The following is a 24,413-nucleotide window of genomic DNA, read 5'->3' as shown; positions in this document are numbered from 1 at the left end:
TTATTTTTGCTTATTACTGAGCAATTTTTTAAATGCATTTTTTACATCTTTATTTCTAAATGTATAAATAAATGGATTTAGTACAGGAACTATGACTGTATATATGAAAGCCAGGTACTTGTCATGTTGGCTGTTAGTTGGTTTGACGTAGACAGCCATACATGTGCAAAAGAAAAGGCCGGATACAATAAGATGGGAAGAGCAGGTGGAAAAGGCCTTTCGTTTTCTGCACTCAGTCTTAATAGCCATGACTTTTATTATAATATGTGTATAAAACCCTATAATTACAATAAAAAGAAGAAGAATACCTATGATCCCTATAAAACTTGTAGCCATACTACTCACATAGCTATCAGAACATGCCAGTTTCTGTAATGGAGCCAGTTCACAGAAAAAATGGTTGATTATATTGGGTCCACAATATTCTAAAGAAGCTGTGAGAATTGTGAGGATAGAGGAAGCTACTATACCAGTGATCCAAGGGAATAATGCAAGCATAGTACAAGCCTGACTCATTATACGAAAGTAATTCAATGGGTTAGTAATGGCGAGATGTCTATCAAACGCCATCACAATGAGAAGGAAACATTCAGCTTCGCCAGCAATATCAGCACAGTATAACTGTATGAAGCAGGCGGCAAAACTGATTCTATTTCCACCTGCAATAAGAATATCTAAAAGTTTGGGGATAATAGTAGAGACAAATATGATTTCCAAAATGGCAAAAACACTAATAAAATAATACATGGGTGTATGGAGAGACGCATCAAGCTTAATAAGTAAATAAATGATTACATTCCCGGAGACACATGTCATATAAATCAACAAAACAGCCATAAAAAGCAAAATCCGGAACTGATGGAGATCTCCAAAAGCCAGTAAAATAAATTCTGTCACAATTGTCTGGTTATTGCCGGACATAATCATAGAGAAGAAGTTTCTATTAGAGAATAACAATTATGCAAAATTTGGTGAAATATTTCAAAATGTTTGAAGAGTTAAATATGAAATCCAAATATTTATTAGCACCAGTTGCCCAAATTTTCTCACTTCTTGTAAGCACAGCAGGACAATTTTGAGATAAATATTGCACAAATATTCACGTTAGCGGTTCGCTTCTATATGCGTCCTGAAATCCTCTCTTTGAAAAACAAAAAGAAAAACTATTTCACACTAGATACAATCAAAGCTCACAAAAAATGCAACCAATTATATTTGCTGGTGGATGAACTGTCATAAGCACTTTTTGCTGGATTTGAGAGGGGGGAAGTAGCGATCCATCGTCAGGATAGATGGGAGACTCAACAGCCTGTCTCTTAGTGAAATCTGAAATGGTTTGAAAAATCACCATATACTGCAGTACAGCTATAGCAACATATGGTAGACACAATAGTCTGAAAATATAGAAAAAGAATCTTAAAAGTTGAAAAAAAATTAAAAAAAAAAACAATCCTAAAAGTTCAAATCACCCTCCTTTTTATTCATGTAAGGAGGATATTTTTTAAAACAGCCATATCTATCAAAATATAAAAACTAATATATATCACAAAAAAATGTGCAAGGAAATGTACATTATTGAAAACACCGATATCTATCAAAATATGAAAACTCATATATCATAAAAAATGTGCAAAAATAAAAATATATGCAAAAAAAGCTGTTTTTGTATTTTTTTTTTACTTAAATATTGGCTGCATCTTTCAAATATTTTTACTTAAAGGTAATTAACCATCAGACTTAAGGATTGTAAACCAAGCACGTTTACATCCTGGCGTGTTCCCCCATCTGGCATGATCTGCTCTTTTTGTACCTTTTTATGCCATAGTTTTTACACTTTTTACAAAAGTGGGCTTTTAATATTATGAAAATGAGCCTTATGGGCTCTGAGATCAATTAACAGATATGGAGCCTGGAGCCCATTAGGATTATTTGCTTCAATTTAAACACCTTTTATTTGTAATTTCCGAACCTATCGGAAGACACGCACGAACACCTGCAATGTGAAGAATAGAATTAAAACATTAAAAACAGTTAATACAGGAGCATTTAAGTGCAAAACACATTGAAAGAACAATATTCTTTACATTCCAGATGTTCCGAACATCTCCGAACCTATCGGGAGACACGCGCGCACACCTGCAAAGTGAAGAATAGTGTTATTTCAATGTGTTCTTACAAGCAAAACATCAGGAAACATCTGGGATATTTTATTAAACAATAAAAACACTGTTCTTCACTTAATTTAATGCTCGATCTCGAGCAGGGGAAATACTCGTCCGAGTAACGAGCCGGTCCGAGTATGCTAATACTCGACCGAGCAGTATACTCGGACGAGTATACTCGCTCATCTCTAATGATTATCAATAAAACTTCATAACAGACACCTTACAACTGATCATTTCTGCCTCGGACTAAAGTAAAGTATCCAGAGAGCTTCACCAAAGGTCACAGTGGGCAGATTGCTCCGTCTGTAACTAGGGGTCATCTGAAAGTCGGTTGTTCTTAAGTTGGAGAATATGTTAAAGGTTCACTAACTTCTCCATTATTCTCTCACAAGATGTTGTGTAAATTGAATGCTTTGTAAGGTCCGTACCCACCTTCAGGTTTCCTGATGCAGTTATTGAAGCCAAAAGTAGGTGTGGATCATAATAGGGAAGAACAGAAAACTAAGAGGTGCTACTCCTCATCCTTTTTATTTTTTCTGTTCCTTGGAAATCAACAAAATGCATCTAAAAGATGAATGTTGGAATGAAGCCTCCAGTTATTTTGCAAAATGAGTTGAAGTCTCTCCGATCTGATTATAGGTGGACACATGAAAAGTATTTTTAGTAACAATGTTTCTCCTTGTGAAGAAAGGCCGTGCATCTTGTGCATATATATTGTGATAATACTCTCTTGGTAGTTTGTTAAAGATCAAATGGAAAATTATAATTAATCCTCTGGTAGATCAGAGAGACAGGGAGGGAATATTTATAATTTTCGTTAACTAAGATGATAATAATCTTTAAAAACACTTTGTTAATAACATATAAGAATATATATTGATAAAATAAATGAAAAATGAAAAAAGTGGGATTACTGTAAAAGCCAGGAAGAAATATGAAATTTTATAAAAATTTAAAAAAATTTAATTTTGTCAGTGTTAACTTCTGAACTCGAAATGCAATACATGTATAGCATTTTGATGTAAAATCTATATAGAGAGGACTCATGGGCTTACGTCTCTCTATAGTAACTGTTGTATTATATAGTAGATATCTTTCATTAAAACCTGTGATCAGTGCAATGTCAATGAGATTGTACTATGTCCATAACTGGTGGCGTGTTGGGTCATTGTGCCCATGTCCTTATGCGGTTGCATGCTGGACAACTGCACCATCCTCATAATACTTACCTGGCAAGCTCCACTCTACGTTGTGGTAGTCCTTATATGTTTTGAGGTAGGCACAGGCCCTGGGACTCTTTCATTTTCCCAGAACTTCCTCTTAAGAAATATCTCAGGAACTGAAATATAAGTGTAAGCTGGACAGCGTTTCATGGACACAGCTCTATGTAGTTTTGAGTACTATTGTAAGGGTTATTTAAAAATAAACTAATTTAGTTTTGTCTAGAAAATAAAACTGACATAAGGGAACGGAATAAAAAATCAATCATATGAGGCAAAGTGGCAGGATACGGAGTCCCAAGGCAGGTAGTCAGGATACAAAGTCCTAAGGCTGGCTGGTATGATATGGAGTCCCAGGATGTCAGCACCAATACGTGTCTCCTGGACCACAGGAGCTGCCGCTGGAGCGCGGACAGGTGAGTTAGACTGCCGCTGGGATGGAGGGGAACACAGAGGAACACGGGTGCACCTGTGACCCGAGACATGGGTCGAAGGGGCACCGGTGACAGTTGGTAGTAATCAGAGTACCAAGGTAGGCTGGCACAATATAGAGTCCTAGGCAGGCTGGCAAGATTCAGAGTCCCAAAGTAGGCTGGCAAGATACAGAGTAACAGTTTTGCTTTCAGGAAATAAACAGAATCACTGGGAGGGTTCAATGAGAGTCCCAGATCTGCTGGCAGGAAATACAAATTTGATTAGCAAGGATCTAGCACTGGCAGGGTAAGCAGGGTTTCAGCAGTAGCTGGATAACCAAAGTTCCAGCACTGGCAGGATAAGAAGGGTTCTGGTACTGGCAGGATAGACACTGTTCCACCACTGGCAGGATAATCACAGTTTCAGCACTGGCAGGATAATCAGGGTTTCTGCACTGAAAGTAAAATCAGTAGAGATGAGCGAGCACTAAAATGCTCAAGTGCTCGTTACTCGAGTCAAACTTATCCAGATGCTCGAGTGCTCGTATCGAATAACGAACCCCATTGAGGTCAATGGGAGACTCGAGCATTTTTCAAGGGGACCAAGGCTCTGCAATAAAATGTGTCATTTTATTGAGAAATAAGGAAGTCAGTCCAGTTTGTTTTGTTTTTTTGTTCAATGGAATATTCGTGGAACTTCAAAAAGGAGAATGACCCATGTTAAACAACTGCAATGTGTTCTTTACATATATTGTTCTTCAAATACTATTGTTAAGAACACCTTTCTGTACTAATGTCTTCTGATAAGTTAGCAGATGTATGGAAACATCTGCAATGTGTTCTTCCAAAGACACTGGTGCCGAACGGTGTTCTTCACAATAGTATGTGAAGAACAATATGTATGAAGAATACATTACAGATGTTTCCGTACATCTGCAATGTGTTCTTCACACATACTGGGGTAGATTTACTTACCCAGTCCCTTCGCGATCCAGCGGCGCGTTTTCTGCAGTGGATTCAGGTCTTCCGGCGATTCACTAAGGCAGTTCCTCCTACGTCCACCAGGTGGTGCTGCTGCGCTGAAGTCCGTCGAGGCCCACCGGAATGCAGTGGAGTTCACCGGCCTATTCCTGGTGAAGGTAAGCGCGAGTCCAGCAACACTTTTTTAAAAAAATGCGGCTGTTTTTCCGAATCCATTGGGTTTTCGTTCGGCCACGCCCCCCAATTTCCGTTGCGTGCATGCCGGCACCGATGCGACACAATCCGATCGCATGCGCCAAAATCCCGGGACAATTCAGGGAAAATCGGCGCAAATCGGAAATATTCGGGTAGCACGTCAGGAAAACGTGAATCGGGCCCTTAGTAAATGACCCCTACTGTTCTTCACATACTATTGTGAAGAACACCGTTCAGCACTCGTTTCTTTGGATAAGTTAGCAGATGTACGGAAACATCTGCAATGTGTTCTTCACTGTGTTCTTCACTTAAATGATCCTGTGTTCACTGTGTTCACTGTTTTCATTGTATTCTTCACTGTTCTTCACTGTGTTTCCTTAAGTAAATGCTCGATCTCGAACAGCGAGATACTCGTCCGAGCAACAAGCCATTTCGAGTATACTAATACTCGAACTAGCATCGAGTATACTCGCTCATCTCTAAAAATCAGGGTTTCCGCGCTGGCAGGAAAGCAGAGTTTCAGTGCTGAAAGGATAAGCTCTAGCAGGATAATCAGGGTTCCAGCGCTGGTAGCATAATATAGTTCCAGCACTAGCAGGATAAGCATGGTCCCAGCACTGGTAGGATGGTCCCTCACCCCCACACCTTGATCTACTATTTTTATGAGATTTTTGTAAGTATGCATCAATAAAACAGCATTTAAAAAGGAGCAAGACTGGTGAGTGCCGATTCCACTGTTTTCTATATATACCATTGGGACCTATTCACATTAAGGGAACCAGAGCACCACCATGCCCTTGATGTCAGATTTGTACCTTGTTGAATTTGTTTTTTTAACGCTAACACAATGACCATGGAGTAGTGCCACCCGACTCTCAAGTCTCCCGTGCCTCACTACATGGGGGAATGATGGCTATATACTACATGGGGTAGGATGGCTATATACTATTGGGCTGGCTGGATATATATATGCGTGCTATATACTGACAACATGGGCTACCTATATCCTGGTGAACTGTGCTGGGGCTACCGGATTAATGAGGGGAAAATTATATATATGTATATATAGTATATTGACATTATAGAGCAGTGTAAACTGCCTGGCAGTGCTCATGCATGTGAAGACAGTTTACAGTCAGACCCGGAAGGGGTCTGACTCCCTGGAACATTGCGGCTGCTCAGTAAGAGGCACAGGGGATCCCATTGGGAGTAGGTGCGAGAAGCAGGACATAAAGAACATCCACGTGTGGGAAGTATTTTCACGCATGGACATACTATTACGTCCAGCTACGCGAAGGGGTTGAAGAATATAATGTCATCTTTCAGATCCATCAAGATTATGGCTCTGCATTCTACAGAACTGGACATACAGGCAGTAAAATAATAAGCAGGATAGTAGATATGGTATTCTGAAATGACACTATCCCTTCATGCACTAAATTTGACTCATCCCATGTGAAAATGAGGTGAGAAGAGTCATGATAACCTGACTTTGGGGGGAAATATTTTTGTATGTAAACAGATTTCAAATAAAAGAGGGAATTCTAGAAAGGACATTTTAAACCCTACCTGAAGGGGTTTGTAGTTTAAAAAACTGGTGCCAGGTTCTCTTTTAAAGATACCTAGGGCACTAAGGAATATGCAATCAAAGGTCACATCATCTGCAAATCAGTAAATGTAATCTATTTCATTGTGTATAAGATAATTAAAGTGAACCTGTCATCAGTAATTGTTTTAATAAACCACTACCATTATGTTGGGAAGCAGCTGAAAACCTTCAAGATAATTTATCATCCAGAAAATCAACTTTGAATTGAGATGTAAATTGGTTGTAAACAGTCAAGGAGGCGGAGAGTTGAACACTGAAGTCAAGCTCTCCTCACCTCAGAATAGCCCCTTCATTGTTACTGATGCTTCTGATGCACCAACTAGATCTCCTGAACTCTTACAAAGCTGGAAAAGGTTGTTTTTTTGTGGTAAAGTCTTTGCCTCCTTGTATACAACCAATTTACATCTCACTTCAAAGTTGATTTTCTGGATGATATCACCACAATTGGCCATGAAAGCAACATCATCTAGACCAGTGGTGGTGAACCTATGGCATGGGTGCCAGAGGTGGCACTCAGAGCCCTTTCTGTGGGCACTCAGGCCATTGACTTCAAGACAGAGTTCACTAAACAGGACCAAATTCACAAAATCTTCCTGCAGACCCATGCAATTTAAGAGATGCTGCAATCAGCGCTATTTTATGGTTCAATAAAACAATCAGCGCTATTTTAAAAAGACACTTCATTGGCTGTTTGAAACTGCGGGAAAGGTGAGAAGGTGTTGATAGAACTGCATTATCTTTGTAGGTCCTCCCGCTGGACCCTTCATTCTTAGTGAGAATCTACAATGATGGTCTGAATGTGCCCACCTTCTTTCAACTGTATTAGTGGCCTCAAGGGGCCGATACAATTTATAGATGTTAAAGAGCAGGCAGCAATAAGTTACTGCTTGAAATGCTATGTTGGCACTTTCCGGTAAGTAAGTGGATTTTGGTTATAGTTTGGGCACTCGGTCTCTAAAAGGTTCACCATCACTGATCTAGAAGCTGCTCAAGAGTCTGACAACATAATGGTAAAAGTTTATTAGGACATTTTTTGATGACAGGTTCTCTTTAACTTATGGGTTAAACTATTGAAACAAGCTTATCATTTATTAAACTGTTTATCCAATATTCCTTTTGCTTAATAATTTATAACTTGAAATGTTTCTTGTGTATACATCAATGTTTTATCCCAAATCCACGATTTCTTGGTTTTCTATTTTACCTTAAAATGTTGTAACTTGTTGTACATCTTTTATTATAGCCGACCAAATGTAGTTCAGAAAAATACAGTATAACCTTAGTCATTCGGCTCACCGTCCCAGTTGTCCCACAATGCCGGAGCACAGAGTCAGCACAAATCGCAAGTAGCACATGGATATCCAGCACATAGCCCAGTCCTTAAAGGGGTTCCACTTACAGCAAATTAATGTTATTGTTTATATTATAAAAAATATATACGATTTTCCGATATACTTTCTGTATCAATTCCTCGCCATTTTCTAGATCTCTGCTTGCTGTCCTTCTAAAGAAAGCTGCTATGGTTACTTCCAGTGGACAGAAATCTGACCATGGTCACACAAGTGCATGGCTCGTTATATCACACAGCTCTGATTACTCTCGGTGTTATAACAAGTCGCACACCTTGTGACCGTGGACAGATTTTAGTCCACTAGAAGTAAACATATACAAGGACAGCAAACAGAGATCTAGAAAACCCATAGGAATTAATACAGAAAGTATTTTGGAACTTTCTATAACTTTCTATTCTTATAATTTCAATAATAACATTGTTATTTTTTTTTGTAATGGGAATACCCTTTAAGAAAAAAACCTAAGTTAAAAACCAAAAAAATAATTCAATTCCAGTTAAAAAAATGTTCAGGACTCCATGAAAAAATTGAAAAATGGATGTGTTTCACAACTTTGGTGATTCTTAGTTTGTGAATAAGACATTTCATGGCATCATAAACATTTTTTGTAACTGGAATGGAAAAAAAGGTGTTTTTAACACATTTTTCCTTAAGGACCTGGCTATGTGCTGGTAATTCATGAGCTATATGCATCTTTTCTTTGCATTCTTGTGGGATGAGTTTTTACATCTTTCACTTTGCAACCCAAACTACACCTACACTTTATTTTTTGGGAATTTTGGGAACTGGAGAATTTAATTATTATTTTTTTTAATTGAAACTGTGATTGGACATCCATGATGTGTGTCCTGCCCCTCCTTTACACCTTTATCCCACTTGAGTAGCACTAAACTTTGATTTTATTAAAAGAGCCATGACAGCACATGAGCCTATCAGTGATGCTGTAGACAAATGGGGAAGCATTGGTACCTGCTGCAGGGATCGGGAGAAATCTGGAAGCTTGTTCTGTCTCTATACCAAGAAAAGGCTCAAATGGCTGCATTGGAACAGATTCAAGTTTTAGATCACAAACTGAAACAAGGGTAACTCTCTAGGGAAAGAGTTAAAAAGTGTAACCTCCAGAAACAATAAAGATACTTTACTATTCCAATTGTAAATCTGGAAAAGAGACAATAGAAACAATTCTTACAGCAAAATAACATGAATGTTTATTTAATTGTAAAGAATTGTGATCATCTCCCCTTACATGTGATGTAAGTAAGTACTGCTGCAATAACAAACAGTGTCATTTCCCTGTAAGACTTGATGATCAAATAATATAATAAAACTTACTGCTTCAAATCATTACCGATTAGGATGTCTGCAGCAGGTGTCTGCTGGGTGGAACAAAAGGCTTAGCTTGGAAGCGCTTTCGAAATGGCCTTAAATCGCTGTACAGTTCTGTTGTGGCACTTATTGTTATGTGAGGATGCATTGGAGTTACTAACACACAAAAGATTAGTATAATAGATAAAATAACAAAGACTAATACTTGATAAATGGATTCCCACTATTCAAGACCAATGACATGCAGCAACAAGTAAAGCTTTATTATTTTTGTTTTTTACACAGCAATTTTATAAATGCACTTTTCACATCCTTATTCCTAAATGTATAAATAAATGGATTTAGCACAGGAATTATGACTGTATATATGAAAGCCAGGTACTTGTCATGATGCTTGGTTTGACATAGACAGCCATAGCTGTACAGAAGAAAAGGCCGGATACAATAAGATGGGAAGAGCAGGTGGAGAAGGACTTTTGTTTTCCGCACTCAGTCTTAATAGCCAGGACTTTAATGATAATATGTGTATAAAACCCTATAATTACAATAAAGAGAAGAAGAATACCTATAATCCCTATAAAACTTGTAGCCATACTACTCACATAGCTATCGGAACATGCCAATTTCTGTAATGGAGCCAGTTCACAGAAAAAATGGTTGATTATATTTGGTCCACAATATTCTAAAGAAGCTGTGAGAATTGTGAGGATAGAGGAAGCCACTATACCAGTGATCCAAGGGAATAATGCAAGCATAGTACAAGCCTGACTCATTATACGTAAGTAATTCAAAGGGTTAGTAATGGCCAAATGTCTATCAAACGCCATCACAGTGAGAAGGAAACATTCAGCCTCACCAGCAATATCAGCACAGTATAACTATAGGAAGCAGGCGGCAAAACTGATTCTATTTCCACCTGCAATAAGAATATCTAAAAGTTTGGGGATAATTGTAGAGACAAATATGATTTCCAAAATGGCAAAAACACTAATAAAATAATACATGGGTGTATGGAGAGACGCATCAAGCTTAATAAGTAAATAAATAATTACATTCCCGGAGACACATGTCATATAAATCAACAAAACAGCCATAAAAAGCAAAATCCGGAACTGATGGAGATCTCCAAAAGCCAGTAAAATAAATTCTGTCACAATCGTCTGGTTATTGCTAGACATATTCATAAAAAAAATTTCTAGTAGAGAATAAAAATCATGCAAAATTTGGTAAAATATTTGAAAAAGTTTCTCCTGAAAAAAAAAATGAATCAGTTAAATAAGAAATCCAAATATTTATTAGCACCAGTTGCCCAAATTTTCTTACTTCTTGTAAGCACAGGAGGAAAATTTGTAAATAAATATAGCACAAATATTTACGTTAGTGGTTAACTTCTATCCTAAAATCTTCTCGTTGAAAAACCAAAAGAAAAACTATTTCACAATAGATACAATCAAAACTCACAAAAAATGCAACCGATTATATTTGGTGATGGATGAATGGTCATAAGCACTTTTTACATGATTTGAGAGGGAGGAAGTAGCAATCCATTGTCAGGACAGATGGGAGACTCAACAGCCTGTCTCTTAGTGAAATCTGAAATGGTTTGCAAAATCACCATATACTGCAGTACAGCTATAGCAACATATGGTAGACACAATAGTCTGAAAATATAGAAAAAGAATCTTAAAAATTTAAAATTAAAAAAAGAAAAACAATCCTAAAAGTTCAATTCACCCTCCTTTTTATAAAGTAAGGAGGACATTTTTATAAACACTGATATCTATCAAAATATAAAAATTGATATATCATAAGAAATTTACAATAAAGGGCCAGAAGTATCAGTTTTTCTGCACTTAAGTGTAGTAGTTGCGCCATAATTCAGGCGCACTGTTGTGCCAGTATTACATGCTACAACCATCTGTGATAAGTTGAATTCCTGCCTCTTATTAATCACTTTACATTAACACAGTTTAGCCGCAATTTTGGCGTAATATTAGATTCGGGCTCTTACATGTGATCCTGCTGCAAGCTCCTCTCTGCTTCTCCTACAGCCCAGAATGAAGACAACACTCACAGCAGCACCCAGGTGTGTGACACCCTGCACCCAGTGATCTCCTCAGCAGTGGCTTCTCCTGGAGGGGATCCCCCAGTGCTGGTCTCTTGCTGCATTCCTGTAATTCTGGTCAGTATCCTCCTCAGACACCAGTGGGGTCATCCTGCTACAAGGGGGACACTTCTCTGTAGTATCTGCAAAATTCTGCAAACTTCTCTTATCTCTTGCTCTGAGCTGAGGATTCTGCAGATTGTTTTGTAAATAGAAGCTCATGACCGGTAAATAGAGTCTGCAGCTCCTGTCTGTATTATCTCCAGTGTCTGTATTATCTGTACTAGTGTCTGCAGTGTCTGTATTATCTGTACTAGTGTCTGCTGAGCTCTGCTGCTGCTCTGAACAGGGGCTCTGTGCTGCTTCTCAGTTAAAGGAAACCTACCACTTGAAGTGGCAGGTTTCTGATGGAAATACCGGGCACCAGCTCAGGGTGAGCTGGTGCCGGAGCTTATTTTCGTTAGTGTTTTAAACCGCGGTATCGCGGTTTAAAACACTTTTTAAACTTTATAGCCGGCGCAGGCAGGTACGCGCTCGGCGCTTACCATGCGCGCGGCTACATAGTGGAGGAAGTGAAGGAGAGCCGCGCGCATGGTAAGCGCCGAGCGCGTACCTCCCTGCACCGGCTATAAAGTTTAAAAAGTGTTTTAAACCGTGATACCGCGGTTTAAAACACTAACGAAAATAAGCTCCGGCACCAGCTCAGCCTGAGCTGGTGCCCGGTATTTCCATCAGAAACCTGCCACTTCAAGTGGTAGGTTTCCTTTAATGCCACCTTCGGGCTGGAGTTTTTTTGCACTCGCAGCAAACCATCTGGATTGGTAGGATAAATGAGGCAAAGCTGGCTATTTTTGCTGCACGGCTAGTTTGGCATTTAGTTGCAAAAATGGCTCAATTATAAAACTATATGTTTTATTATTGTAACTCCAGTCAAATTTTGTTTTGTCGCAGTGACAATTGGATTTTCAAAATTTTTTGCTGTAATGGGACCAATGATTATCAACAAAACTCATTACAGACACCTTACAGCTGCTCATTGCAGCATTGGACTATAGTAACATCGAGAGAGCTGCACCACAAGTCACAGGGGGCAGAGGGGTCCATCTGTAACTAGGGGTCGTCTGTAAGTTGGGTGTATGTAGGGGAATATGTTGAAGGTTCACTCATTTCTACATTTAGTAGTTATAGTTTACAGGTTTATCTAGATTTGTCATGACGTCTTCTTATTCTTACCTTATGATATTCTCTCACAAGATGTTGTGTAAATTGCAACTTTTGAATGCTTTGTAAGGTCTGTTCCCATCTTCAGGTTTCCTGATGCAGTTTTTGAAGTCAAAAGTAGGTGTGGATCATAATAGGAAAAAACATAACACTAAGAGGTGCTACTCCTCATCCTTTTTATTTTTTCTGTCCTCTGGAAATCAAAAAATGCATCTAAAAGATGAATGTTGGAATGAAGCCTCCAGTTATTTCGCAAAAGGAGTTGAAGTCTCTCCGATCTGATTATAGGTGGAGACATGAAAAGTATTTTTAGTAGCAATGTTTCTCCTTGTGAAGAAAGGCCGTGCATCTTGTGAATATATATTGTAATAATACTCTCATGGTAGTTTATTATAGATCAAATTATAATTAATCCTCTGGTAGATCAGCAAGACAGGAAGGGAATATTTATAATTTTCATTAACTAAGATGATAATAATCCTAAAACCACTTTATTAATAACATCTAAGAGTATATATTGATAAAATAAATGAAAAGTGAAGAAAGTGGGATTACTGTAAAAGCCAGGTAGAAATATGAAATTTTATTTAATTTTTAGAATTAAATTTTGTCAATGTTAACTTCTGAACTTGAAATGCTATAAAAGTATAGTATTCTGACGTAAAATCTACATAGTTGTAAAATCTACATAATTGTCCCCCGGTTTCTCCCCACACCATTTTAATAGTCAGATGCCTGTATCTGGTGGTTAGAGAAGATGATACACCCTACCATCTTTCAGCGGCGGCCATCTTAGAGCAGTTTACTTTTGTCTGAGCCTTGGTGCAATAATATGGAGAATGTGATTTTCTCAAGTCCCTGAAGTTAATTGTCTATGACTCTGTTAGCCATTACGGCTGGTTGAGGATAGAAGTTGTAGAAAACAACTGCTTTTTGTAGTAGCTGAACACCCCTGAAGAATCTTGATAGATGTCTAGAATAAAAGCCAGCAAACATGAATATTTTCAGTGATTCCAGATTTCTGTTGAGAGAATTCTTGGAGTGGGATAGATTCTGACGATTATAGAAAAATTACTATGTGTAAAAAAGGTGTATCTCTGGTACTTGCTTCTGGAGTTTGAAGCATAAACCGGCTGCATGTCTGTGTTTTGTCATCTTGTCTCAAAGAGCCAACCTTGAAGTTTAGAGTGAAAACGGGGGTTTGTTAAAGCTGCACCGATGTTTTAGAGATGACCCGCTGGGCTTGAGATAGTTAAGTGAGAGTCCCATATGTCTAGATGAGATGAAGCAGAGACCTAAACAGTTAGGGGAAGAGTTCCATGGGAAACTGTTTATAGCTTTTGGACACATGGCTATGGCCTGACAGTGTAGCATACATCTAGTGCACTAGCCAGCTGTTTTGTTAACGGACTAGAGAAATCTCTATGTCAGGATTCAAATCTGTGTTCTGGTGCCTGGTTCTGTGTCTCCTTGTTTGCTGAGCCACTCAGCTAGTTGAATAGTTGTCTGCTGGACTAATGTGTTGAACTTACTTGTAAAACCTGACACCTGTTTCTCCTGATTAGAACCACCTTGAGTTTAACATAACCACCTTGAGTTTACCTTGATTGGTCAGCCATATATATATATATATGTCTCTGACACTTCCAGCTTATGTTAATATTGTGTTCAGTTTACCGAGTACAGCCTGTACACCCAGGAGACCTCCTTGCTGGGAGTCTTCTTCTAGTTCCTTGGAACATCACCTTTGCTGGCTGCAAGTTGTCTATACTGCACCTTCAGTTCCTGAGATACAACAGACTATTACTCTGGTCCCTATGTTCCTGTTCAAGACTGCTACTGCAGCCCCCTGCAGGCTATCCGTGTACTGCCTCCAGCCTCCTCTGCCTTACCTGACTACTGGACTTCTGTTCCCATCCCACTAGTATCGTGACAGGATACTAACACCTACAATGGAGTCCGTTGGGAAAGAAGCTTGCCTTGGGCACGATGTATGTGGAGGTCCAAGATATGAAACAACTATGGGAGTATTTTGATCAGCTGGTCACTGGTAAAATTTCTGCAAAGCCAAGCTCTGCAGGAATTGCAAGAATCCGTGAAAACGGTCACAACACATATTGCTCTGCTGGATGCGCATGGCCTGATTCCCCCCTCTGTTCCATCTCCGAGATTGCCTCCATTTTGATTCAATGGTGACTGGGAAAAATTCACAGGATTCTTAAACCAGTGCAACCTTTACTTTGAAGCACATACAAACTGGTATCCAACTGGGAAGTCAAGAATGCTGTGCGTTATTATGCTATTAACAAATAAAGCTATTGCATGGGCAAATACGCTAATCAAAACCGATGACATCTGCCTAAATAATAACAAAGACTTTAAGGAATCCATGAAACAGATGTTTGATGACCCCAACAGAATGGTTGCAGCAGAGCCTACCATATTAGCGTTACGGCAAGGCAAATGTTCCATTACAGATTATGTGATGGAATTCCGAAGATGGATTGTGGATACTAGCTGAAATGACTCAGCAAGATTAGCACTTTCCAAGAGTGAACTTTCTAGCATTATTAAAAATGAATTAGCACGAGCAAGGGCACCCTCATTTTTCTCTGAATTTATTAATCACTACATTCAGATTGATACTAGTCTGATGTAACGTCGACAAGAGAAATGGGGCTTTGCAAACCACACAACTGGTCAGCACATAACCACATCACCACTGGGTTTTAAAAACTGTTATCCCTTTTCTTCTGGTGGCCCGCCTGTTTAGAAGATATGAAAAAATATGATCTCTCTTATGATACTTGTACTCGCAACAAACCGTCACGTTCCTCACCGATGGGCTTGCTGCAGCCATTGTCCATTCCAGTACAACCTTGGAGTTCGATCTCAACGGACAGACAGAACGCACTAATCAAACCTTAGAACAATATCTGCGCTGATACATTTGCCATCTGCAATATGATTGGGTAGACTTATTGCCTTTTTCTGAATTCTCTTACAACAACTCTCAGAATTATTCAACAAAGCAAACACCATTTTTTGCAAACTTAGGATATCATCCAAGCATTCTGCCCAAAAATCCAATGGCTCCGCTAATTCCAGCAGTTATGGAAAGAATCATGTCACTGCAAAAAAATCGAAGGATGTTAAAGGACACATTGGGAGCTGCGATATAAGAAAGCGGTAGATAAACATCGGAGACCAGCGCCTGAATTAAAAGTATGGGATCGAGTATGGCTTTCAACTCAGAATATTAAGCTGAAGGTTCCTGCACCCTGACTCAAAATTTATTGGACCCTATAAAATTTCTAGAATAATTAGTCCTCTGTCCCCACTCCCACTTCCACTGCCCCATTGCTAGGTCCGGACTCACCTCTCCACGCTTCTGGCTGTTCTCCGCATCCGAATAGGCCACGCGCTCCCGCCCCTTGGGCTCTCCTGGACTTAAGGGGCAAGTGCCCACTGATTGGAGCTTGTTAATGCGGCTCGCCGTTATAATCTTTACATTACCAGTGTTAATCTGTGTCCCAGCGTTACCAGTGTTCCTCCATAGTTCCTGCTGTCATCTCAGGTTTGTACGGTTTCCTGCATTTCCTGCAGTACTACCTTGGCTGCCACCGTGGGCCAACAATAAAAACAATAAAAAAGTGTGTATGGTCCCCAGGTAGGAGATAAGAGTATTAACACAAAGACAAAACACTCATCCAACATGGTACATCACACAAAGAGGGAAACGGGGTAAGGGGAGGGGTAAGGGGGGAAGAAGATAGTATCATATACTTTCACCTGTGACCGAAGATTGCCCATCAATTTCTTGGTCTCATGGAGAATGCGATCCAGGGTTGCTACAACTTTATACATTTTTTTGAGGTATTTGAGACATCTACCATGGCCTCCTCCATGTGGAAAATATGTAAAATCTCTTGAACTCATTCTTAGATAGTGGGCGGAGTAGATGAGCGCCAACTTCGAGGGATAACTGACCTGGCAGCTATGAGAGAGAAGAACCTGGGAGTATTAACAGCAAGGCAACCTCCGGTGTTTTGGCGGCTATGGACCCTGTAAATTCTGACATCATCTCCAGCACCTGGTTCCAAAAGGTAGAGATTCCATGACACGTCCACCAAATAGGTAGCATGTCTCCTTTCTCTGTGCTGCATCTCCAACATGTGTCCTGGATTGAGGGATAAATCGAGTGCAGAAGGGTTGGAACCCTGTACCATCTAGAGAGGATTTTGTGGTTCCGCTCCTGAGAGGAACAGGCAACTGATAGTTTGTGGGTAAACAAGAATGCCTTGTCCCAATCCTCAGGGGCCACAGGTTCACCTAGGTCTCTATTACATCCGGCCTGGTAGGACACATTTGAGGAATCAAATTAAGAACTTTAAGTAGTAGGCCATAGATGTTCCGGAGGGGATGCTGAGTGAAATAAGGCTTAAAAAGGGCGAAGCGGAGAGTTAAATGCCACTGAAAGCCCTGGTTGCTTAAGGAAGGACCCCAGCTGTGTCATTTCCAGCCATGAAAGGTTGGAGTACACTGATACCCTAGGAATAGCGTTCTAGTGATGGCTGGTGGGAAGTCACGGTTGTGAAACAAAGGGGTGAGTGGACTGAATGGTCTGGATAAGGGAGCAAGGAACAACGTCTGTGGCTCAATGTCTATGGGGCACGTTTGCTTACCTGGTGCAGAGGATTTCCCAAAAGTGCCGCGATTCAATAAGATTGTTCGTTCGATATCCTGCATGTGTAGCTTCTCTGATCAGGTCCGCTCGAGTTCGCCATCTTTCTCCCGGTGTATGTTAGTGCATTGTATGTGACACAATTTTAAAGTTAAATCCCGCGGTTTGTCCTAATCAGTTAGATTGTGCGTCGGCCCGCCCCCTGATTTGTGTCGCATGAAAGCTGGCACAGCTGCGCCCAAATCCAACCACGTGCACCAAAATCCCCTAGCAGTGCAAATCTGAAAACGTCGGAATATCTGACTAAAGTGCAGTCCATGGGACCCTTAGTAAGTAAGCCCCTATGTGTTGGCATGTCACCCATGGGAGTACATGAATCGGGGAGCTGTATTGCTCTAAACATACCCACTGTTTATTTGATAGGTGGAATTGCCAATCCAGTAGTCAGGCAACCCCACGTCTACCGCAATTTTTTCTGCCTCATCAGAAACTGCCAACCAATCTGAGGGTGGACTGTGCCCCATATAAAACGTAAGAGAGCTAAGCAAATGAATTTAAAAAATAAGGATGGGGTATTATCAGATCTCCCTGGAAGTTATACAGGAAGCAAGGCAGAATGTCCATCTTAAACACATTGATTTGGCCAAACCAAGACAATTGCTTTCTATCATATATAAATACATCCCTTATCATGCGATCGAGTAATGAAAGGTAGTTACGTTCGTACAGTTTTGTGGGGACTTGGATCCCTAAGCATTTTATCAATGTCTTGCGCCAAAAGAAAGGTAAGTGTTATTCAACAAACTGATGATGATAATGAAATATTCATTGCTTCAGATTTGCTGAAGTTAGTTTTGAAGATACTTAAATCGCTTTATCTCTCAAATTCTTTAAGAATCGACGATAGGGAGAATATAGGCGGAGATATGTAAAGTAAAATATCAACTGCGAAAAGCAGTTTTGGCGCTGGCGAACCTGAATGCCGTTTATGCTAGGGTTGTATCTGATCGCGGTGGCTAGGTGTTCCATTACAATCATGTAGAGAAGTGGGGATAGAGGGCAACTTTGACAGGTACCATTGTTGATGGGGTTAGAAAAGAAACCATTGGCACTAACTCTGGCAGAAGGGTGGTTGTATAGTACCATGACCCTCCCTAGAAACCTAGGGCCTATCCGCAATTGGGAGAGGGCTGCAGACATAAAGCTCAAGTGTACTCTGTCGAAGACCTTTTCTGTGTCTATCGAGAGAAGGCATGAAGGGATTGACCTTTTTTGAGCGTGTGCCATTAGGAGAAACATTTTATTCAAATTGTCCCCAGCTTCTCTGCACCTTACAAACCCCATTTGGTCAGTATAAATTATTTATGTGAGATATTTTGCCAGTCAATCTGCTGGGATTTTGGAATATAGCTTTAGGTCTACATTCAGGTGGGAAATAGGCCTGTAGCTTGCAGGTAGTAAAAGATACTTACCCGGTTTTAGAAGGACCCTAATGCTGGCCTCTAGGGATTGTGGGTGGAACGCAGCAGGTTGAGAAACAGAGTTAAACACCTTCATCAAAAATGGAGGCAAAGTTTCAAACTCTGAAACATTTGCAGAAGGCCAAAGAGAAGCAATCTGGCCCCAGGCTTTTTCCAGCCGGGGTATTTTTAATAACATCATTCACCTCCTCCTCTCCAAAGTCCAATTCCAATGCCTCACCTCTTCCTCTGAAAGAGTAGGGAAAGGTGTGTCTTTAATGTAGGTTTTAATTTTGCTTTATAGTGAAGTGGGGTCTAGGTCTGCAAATTGGTCTCTAATATTGTAAATCTGTGAATAGTAAGTTCCAAAATTCGCACTGATGCTGATTGGATTACGGGTGTCTTTACCACTCCTGGTTTTGATGTGGGGGATGTGTGTCGTGCCAGACCGTGGGTCCACATTTATTTGAGTGTTCATATATATGGCTTTTGAATCACACGCTGTGGGCTAGGGATTTTCGATCAAGTAGGGCATGCATCTCATCTCCGACTATTATCAAGTCAGCCAGGTCTGTAGGGGACTGGTTTGATTTATGCTTTCTTTCGAGACAATGTAGTTGTTGCAGTAAGAAAGCCAGTTTGGCCAAATTTTCCCTCTTTAATCTAACTCAGTTTTCTGTGAATCTACTACAGAGCTTGCATTTGAGGGCTTGCCATTTCATTGGCGATGCTTCTGGGAGGTGCTTGGAGGATAGTGAAATGGATTCAATAGTGTGCTTTATTACCTGTACGCACAAGGCATCTTTAAGCAATTAGTCATTGAGGCGCCAAGTCCATGGGCATCTCTTAATAGTTGGTATGGTAACCGTCAGATAAATGGGGGCGTGATCTGTAAGTATAATGTTACCTATGGTGATTACGGGGTCCCAGGTCAATGCTTTGTGTTGGACTAGTAAAAAATCTATGCAGCTGTAAGGGTTATGTGCTTGGGAATAATAAGCATAGTCACTGCCATTGGTGTGGAGGATCCACCAGACATCCACATACTGAAGACTATGTAGGTCTTTTCTAAGAGAATCCAGTTGCTGAAGGGAGACTTGGATCCTTTCAGTGGAGGTGTCCTACTTGGCGTCTAATGGGAAGTCCCTACCAAGCATCAGCATCCCCTCTGTGAACTCTACTAGTTCATTCAGAATCTTCCTGTAAGCCAGGAAAGGTGAGCAGTTGGGAAAGTACAGGCTTGCAAATGTGAAGACTTGGTCAAATATTTGCAGTTTGAGGAAAACAATCAACTCACCCAGGACCACGCGCAGAAGGGAGCGGTGAATCGCTATGCATAAGCCTTTAGATCGTGCATTAGGATTGGAGCTAGGAAACTGGGTGCTGAAATGTGGGTCTTTAATCACTGGGAAGTGGCCAGTCCTGAAGTGCGTCTCCTGTAAGAATAAGACCTTTACACCCTGCCTCTGCATGGCATGAAGAATTTGCGTTCTTTTCTGGGGGAGGTTTAGCCCCCTAGCCTTCAGGGATCCTATCTTCAAGGTCTCCATAGGAGAAGGTCAGTTGTGAGAGGAGGGTGGGGGTAGGGGAGGGAATTTGAGGTAGAATAGAAGTCGAGAGAAGGGGTGCTAGTGGAAGGGGTAGGACCCCGACAGCCACACTCACTAACAACAATAAGGGGGTAAAAACAATCAGAAGAACTAACAAAGAATCTAAGCCAAGGAGGGCTGGAGTTAATCCTATACATGGGGTAGGGCTGTGTATAAAGCGTATTCAGGCATAAAGCCTCAGTGACACAAGGGTCCCTTACTTTGGTAAAGGAAGGGAACATTAATGTGCTATTTACCATTTACCATTAATATACAATATACAATGGGGCACATTTTCTTGCCTGTCCGAGTTGCGATCCCCGATCCAGACTGTCTGACGGTGATGCACTGTGCCGCGTAGATTGTGCACCCGATATCCTGCATGTGTCGCTTCCCGCTCAGGTCCGCCCGAGTTCACCTTCTTCTTCCCGGTGTATGTAAGTGCATGTCTTGCAACACAATTTAAGCACTGAGCGCGGATGTTAACCTGTCCATCTCCGCCGGCAAAGCTGCAGATGGCTTGAAAAATATGGTGGCGTCCATCTAGGTGAAAATCTTCTCTCCCCGTGGCGTCATTGGGGGGGGGGGGGGAGGGGCGGTCAGTTGCCATGACTGCCTTGGGTCTTCCGAAGATTAGCACATTGTAATGAATGAGGAGGAAAATCCCCATATACTGTCATACTTAAGTATGGCCGTATATGATAGGATTGATCAGACAACCTAGGGTTAAAATACCCTAGGAGGTCTGAAAATTTGTAAAAATAAAAATAAGTTTAAAAAAAATTATATAAAAATAAAAAAACCTATAAATTCAAATCACCTCCCTTTCCCCAGAACTGATATAAATATAAATAAACAGTAAAAATCATAAACACATTGGGGCTTTTCTACTAAGGGTCCCGCGGCCGCATTTTCGGCAGGTTTCCTGACTTTTCGGGACGCGATCGTCGAACGCGATCAGATTGTGTCGCAACCGCGCTGACTTTCACGCAACACAAATCAGGGGCAGACTAAGCACAGGATTTACCATTTAAATTTGTGTTGCAAGCCAGGCACTTACATGCACCAGGAATAAGAAAGTGAACTCTGGCGGACCTGAGTGGGGAACATCAAATGCAGGATATCAGGCGCAGGGTCTACATGGACTCGGATGGGTAAGTAAATGTGCACAATCATCGCATCTAAAAATGCCCTATCTATCAAAATATAATAACAATTTTTCACTGCGTTTAACCCATAGTCGAAAATAGCGGCCAAAGTCGAAAATGGAACCTTTTTTGCCATTTTTAAAAATATAAATAATTCAATAAAAAGTAATCAAAAGGCCATACAGGCCTAAAAATGATAGCATTAAAAACGTCATCAAAAGTCGCAAAAAATGACACCACCCACAACACTGTACACTGAAGTATAAAAAGTTATTAGTGCCAGAAAATGGCAAAATAAAAAAATAATTTTGTACAGGGTTTTTAACTTTTCTAAATGTATGAAAACATTATTAAACCTATTAAAATGTTGGTATCCCCGTAATTTTACAGATACAAAGAATAAAAAAGACATGTCATTTGGGGCTTACAATGAATTCGTTAAACATCCAAGCCAACAAGAAAATGCAGCAAATGCGTTTTTTCACCAATTTCACTGAAATTGGAATTTTTTCCTGCTTCCCAGTACAGGGCATGGAAAATTAAATACCATTATTTTGAAATGCATTTTGTTTCACAGAAAACAATCCCATACACAGCTCTTGAAAAATAAGAAAGTTATAGATTTTTGAAGGTGATCTTTACTCCTGCGGAAGTCTCAGAGAGAAGACGTAACGCATAGGGAGCCCTCCATCTTCTCTTAACCTATCCTCTAACCCTTAGGACCCTTTACACTGCTAGCGATGGGTCACACCGCCATCAGACTGACCTTAACCAGTAATGTATTACGGATCCCTAATACTTATATATGCCTTAGAGATTATTGGTTAGATTCTTTTTGCATATTTGGACTCCTATCTCAGATGCCTGACGTTGAGTTTGATTTATATTTATATGCCTTTTACCAGGAGAGGTAGTTGTTTATGAATTTTTTGATAAGGTGTGATGTTGATTTGCCTTACTCGGACAATTCAACTAGTTGGTTGCAATATGTACTATTGTACTATTTTTAAGTGATTTTATATGTCCATGTATTTTATATCAGGCTTGTTCAAGTGTTTTTTCAAATAAAGCATTATTCCAATATTTATTGCCCTATTGACACACATCCTTTTCTTGTGTTATAGATTCTTGAAGGTGGAGAGTGAAAAACAAAAACGCAAAAACGAAAAAGGGCTGCGGCGGGAAGGGGTTAAAGCTTTATTATTTTTGCATAAAACTGAACAATTTTTTAAATGCATTTTTTACATCTTTATTCCTTAATGTGTAAATAAATGGATTTACCACAGGAACTATGACTGTATATATGAAAGCCAGGTACTTGTCATGTTGGCTGTTAGTTGGTTTGACGTAGACAGCCATACCTGTACAAAAGAAAAGGCCGGATACAATAAGATGGGAAGAGCAGGTGGAAAAGGCTTTTCGTTTTCTGCACTCAGTCTTAATAGCGAGGACTTTAATGATAATATGTGTATAAAACCCTATAATTACAATAAAAAGAAGAAGAATACCTATGATCCCTATAAAACTTGTAGCCATACTACTCACATAGCTATCGGAACATGCCAGTTTCTGTAATGGAGCCAGTTCACAGAAAAAATGGTTGATTATATTGGGTCCACAATATTCTAAAGAAGCTGTGAGAATTGTGAGGATAGAGGAAGCCACTATACCAGTGATCCAAGGGAATAATGCAAGCATAGTACAAGCCTGACTCATTATACGAAAGTAATTCAATGGGTTAGTAATGGCCAAATGTCTATCAAACGCCATCACAGTGAGAAGGAAACATTCAGCTTCGCCAGCAATATCAGCACAGTATAACTGTATGAAGCAGGCGGCAAAACTGATTCTATTTCCACCTGCAATAAGAATATCTAAAAGTTTAGGGATAATAGTAGAGACAAATATGATTTCCAAAATGGCAAAAACACTAATAAAATAATACATGGGTGTATGGAGAGACGCATCAAGCTTAATAAGTAAATAAATGATTACATTCCCGGAGACACATGTCATATAAATCAACAAAACAGCCATAAAAAGCAAAATCCGGAACTGATGGAGATCTCCAAAAGCCAGTAAAATAAATTCTGTCACATCTGTCTGGTTATTGCCGGACATATTCATAAAGCAGAAGTTTCAATTAGAGAATAAAAATCATGCAAAATTTGATGAAATATTTAAAAATGTCTCCCGAAAAAAAATTACATTAGACATACAAATATTTATTAGCATCAGTTGCCCAAATTTTCTTATTTCTTGTAAGCACAGCAGGACAATTTGGAGATAAATATTGCATAAATATTCACTTTAGTGGTTCAATTCCATCTGCGACCTGAAATCTTCTCGTTGGAAAATCTAAATAAACCAATGCAACCAATTATATTTGGTGGTGGATGAACTGTCAGTACTTTTTGCATGACTTGAGAGGAGGGAAGTAGCGATCCTTCATCAGGACAGATGGGAGACTCAACAGCCTGTCACTTATTAAAATCTGAAATGGTCTACAAAATCAACATATACTGCAGAACAGCTGTAGCCCTATATGGTAGAAACAATTAATCTGTAAATATAGAAAAAAAAACTTAAAAGTTGAAAAAAAAACCCATAAAAGTTCAAATCACCCTCCTTTTTATATATATAAGGATCACATTTTTTTAAAACACCGATATCTATCAAAATATATAAACTGATACATTATAAAAACTGTGCAAAAATAAAAATATAGGCAAAAAGCCGTTTTTGTAATTTTTTTTCCTGGAATTTTTTAACAATATTGGATGCAGCTTTCAAATATTTTTCTTAAAGGCAATTTACTACCAGACCTAAGGATTGTAAACCAAGTACGCTTTTATCCTGGCGTGTGCCCCCTCTGGCATGATCTGCTCTTTTTGTAGCTTTTTATGCAATTGTTTTTACACTTTTTACAAAAATTGGCTTTTAATA

The 24,413-nt window shown here is 39.7% G+C and overlaps 2 protein-coding genes and 1 pseudogene across 2 annotated transcripts; all 3 read right to left on the bottom strand.

Annotated features, from left to right (window-relative positions):
- On the bottom strand, positions 1-921 carry LOC140070109 (olfactory receptor 6E1-like). Its single transcript, XM_072116442.1, has one exon. It carries the CDS (start codon positions 919-921, stop codon positions 1-3), a length of 921 nt encoding a protein of 306 aa, XP_071972543.1.
- Positions 922-9,525: 8,604 nt separating this feature from the next.
- On the bottom strand, positions 9,526-10,439 carry LOC140070108 (olfactory receptor 11L1-like; annotated as a pseudogene).
- Positions 10,440-18,846: 8,407 nt separating this feature from the next.
- LOC140070107 (olfactory receptor 6N1-like) lies at positions 18,847-23,588 on the bottom strand. The gene is made up of 3 exons (XM_072116441.1): positions 22,713-23,588; positions 19,856-20,166; positions 18,847-18,979 (listed from the first exon to the last, which is right to left on the bottom strand). Exons 1-3 carry the CDS (start codon positions 23,586-23,588, stop codon positions 18,847-18,849), a joined length of 1,320 nt encoding a protein of 439 aa, XP_071972542.1.
- Between the last annotated feature and the right edge of the window lie 825 nt (positions 23,589-24,413).

Source organism: Engystomops pustulosus, chromosome 7, assembly GCF_040894005.1.
Source record: "Engystomops pustulosus chromosome 7, aEngPut4.maternal, whole genome shotgun sequence".
Taxonomy (NCBI): Eukaryota; Metazoa; Chordata; class Amphibia; order Anura; family Leptodactylidae; genus Engystomops; species Engystomops pustulosus.
The sequence above is the reverse complement of the archived record's forward strand: the minus strand, read 5'-3'. Positions and strand labels throughout refer to the sequence as shown.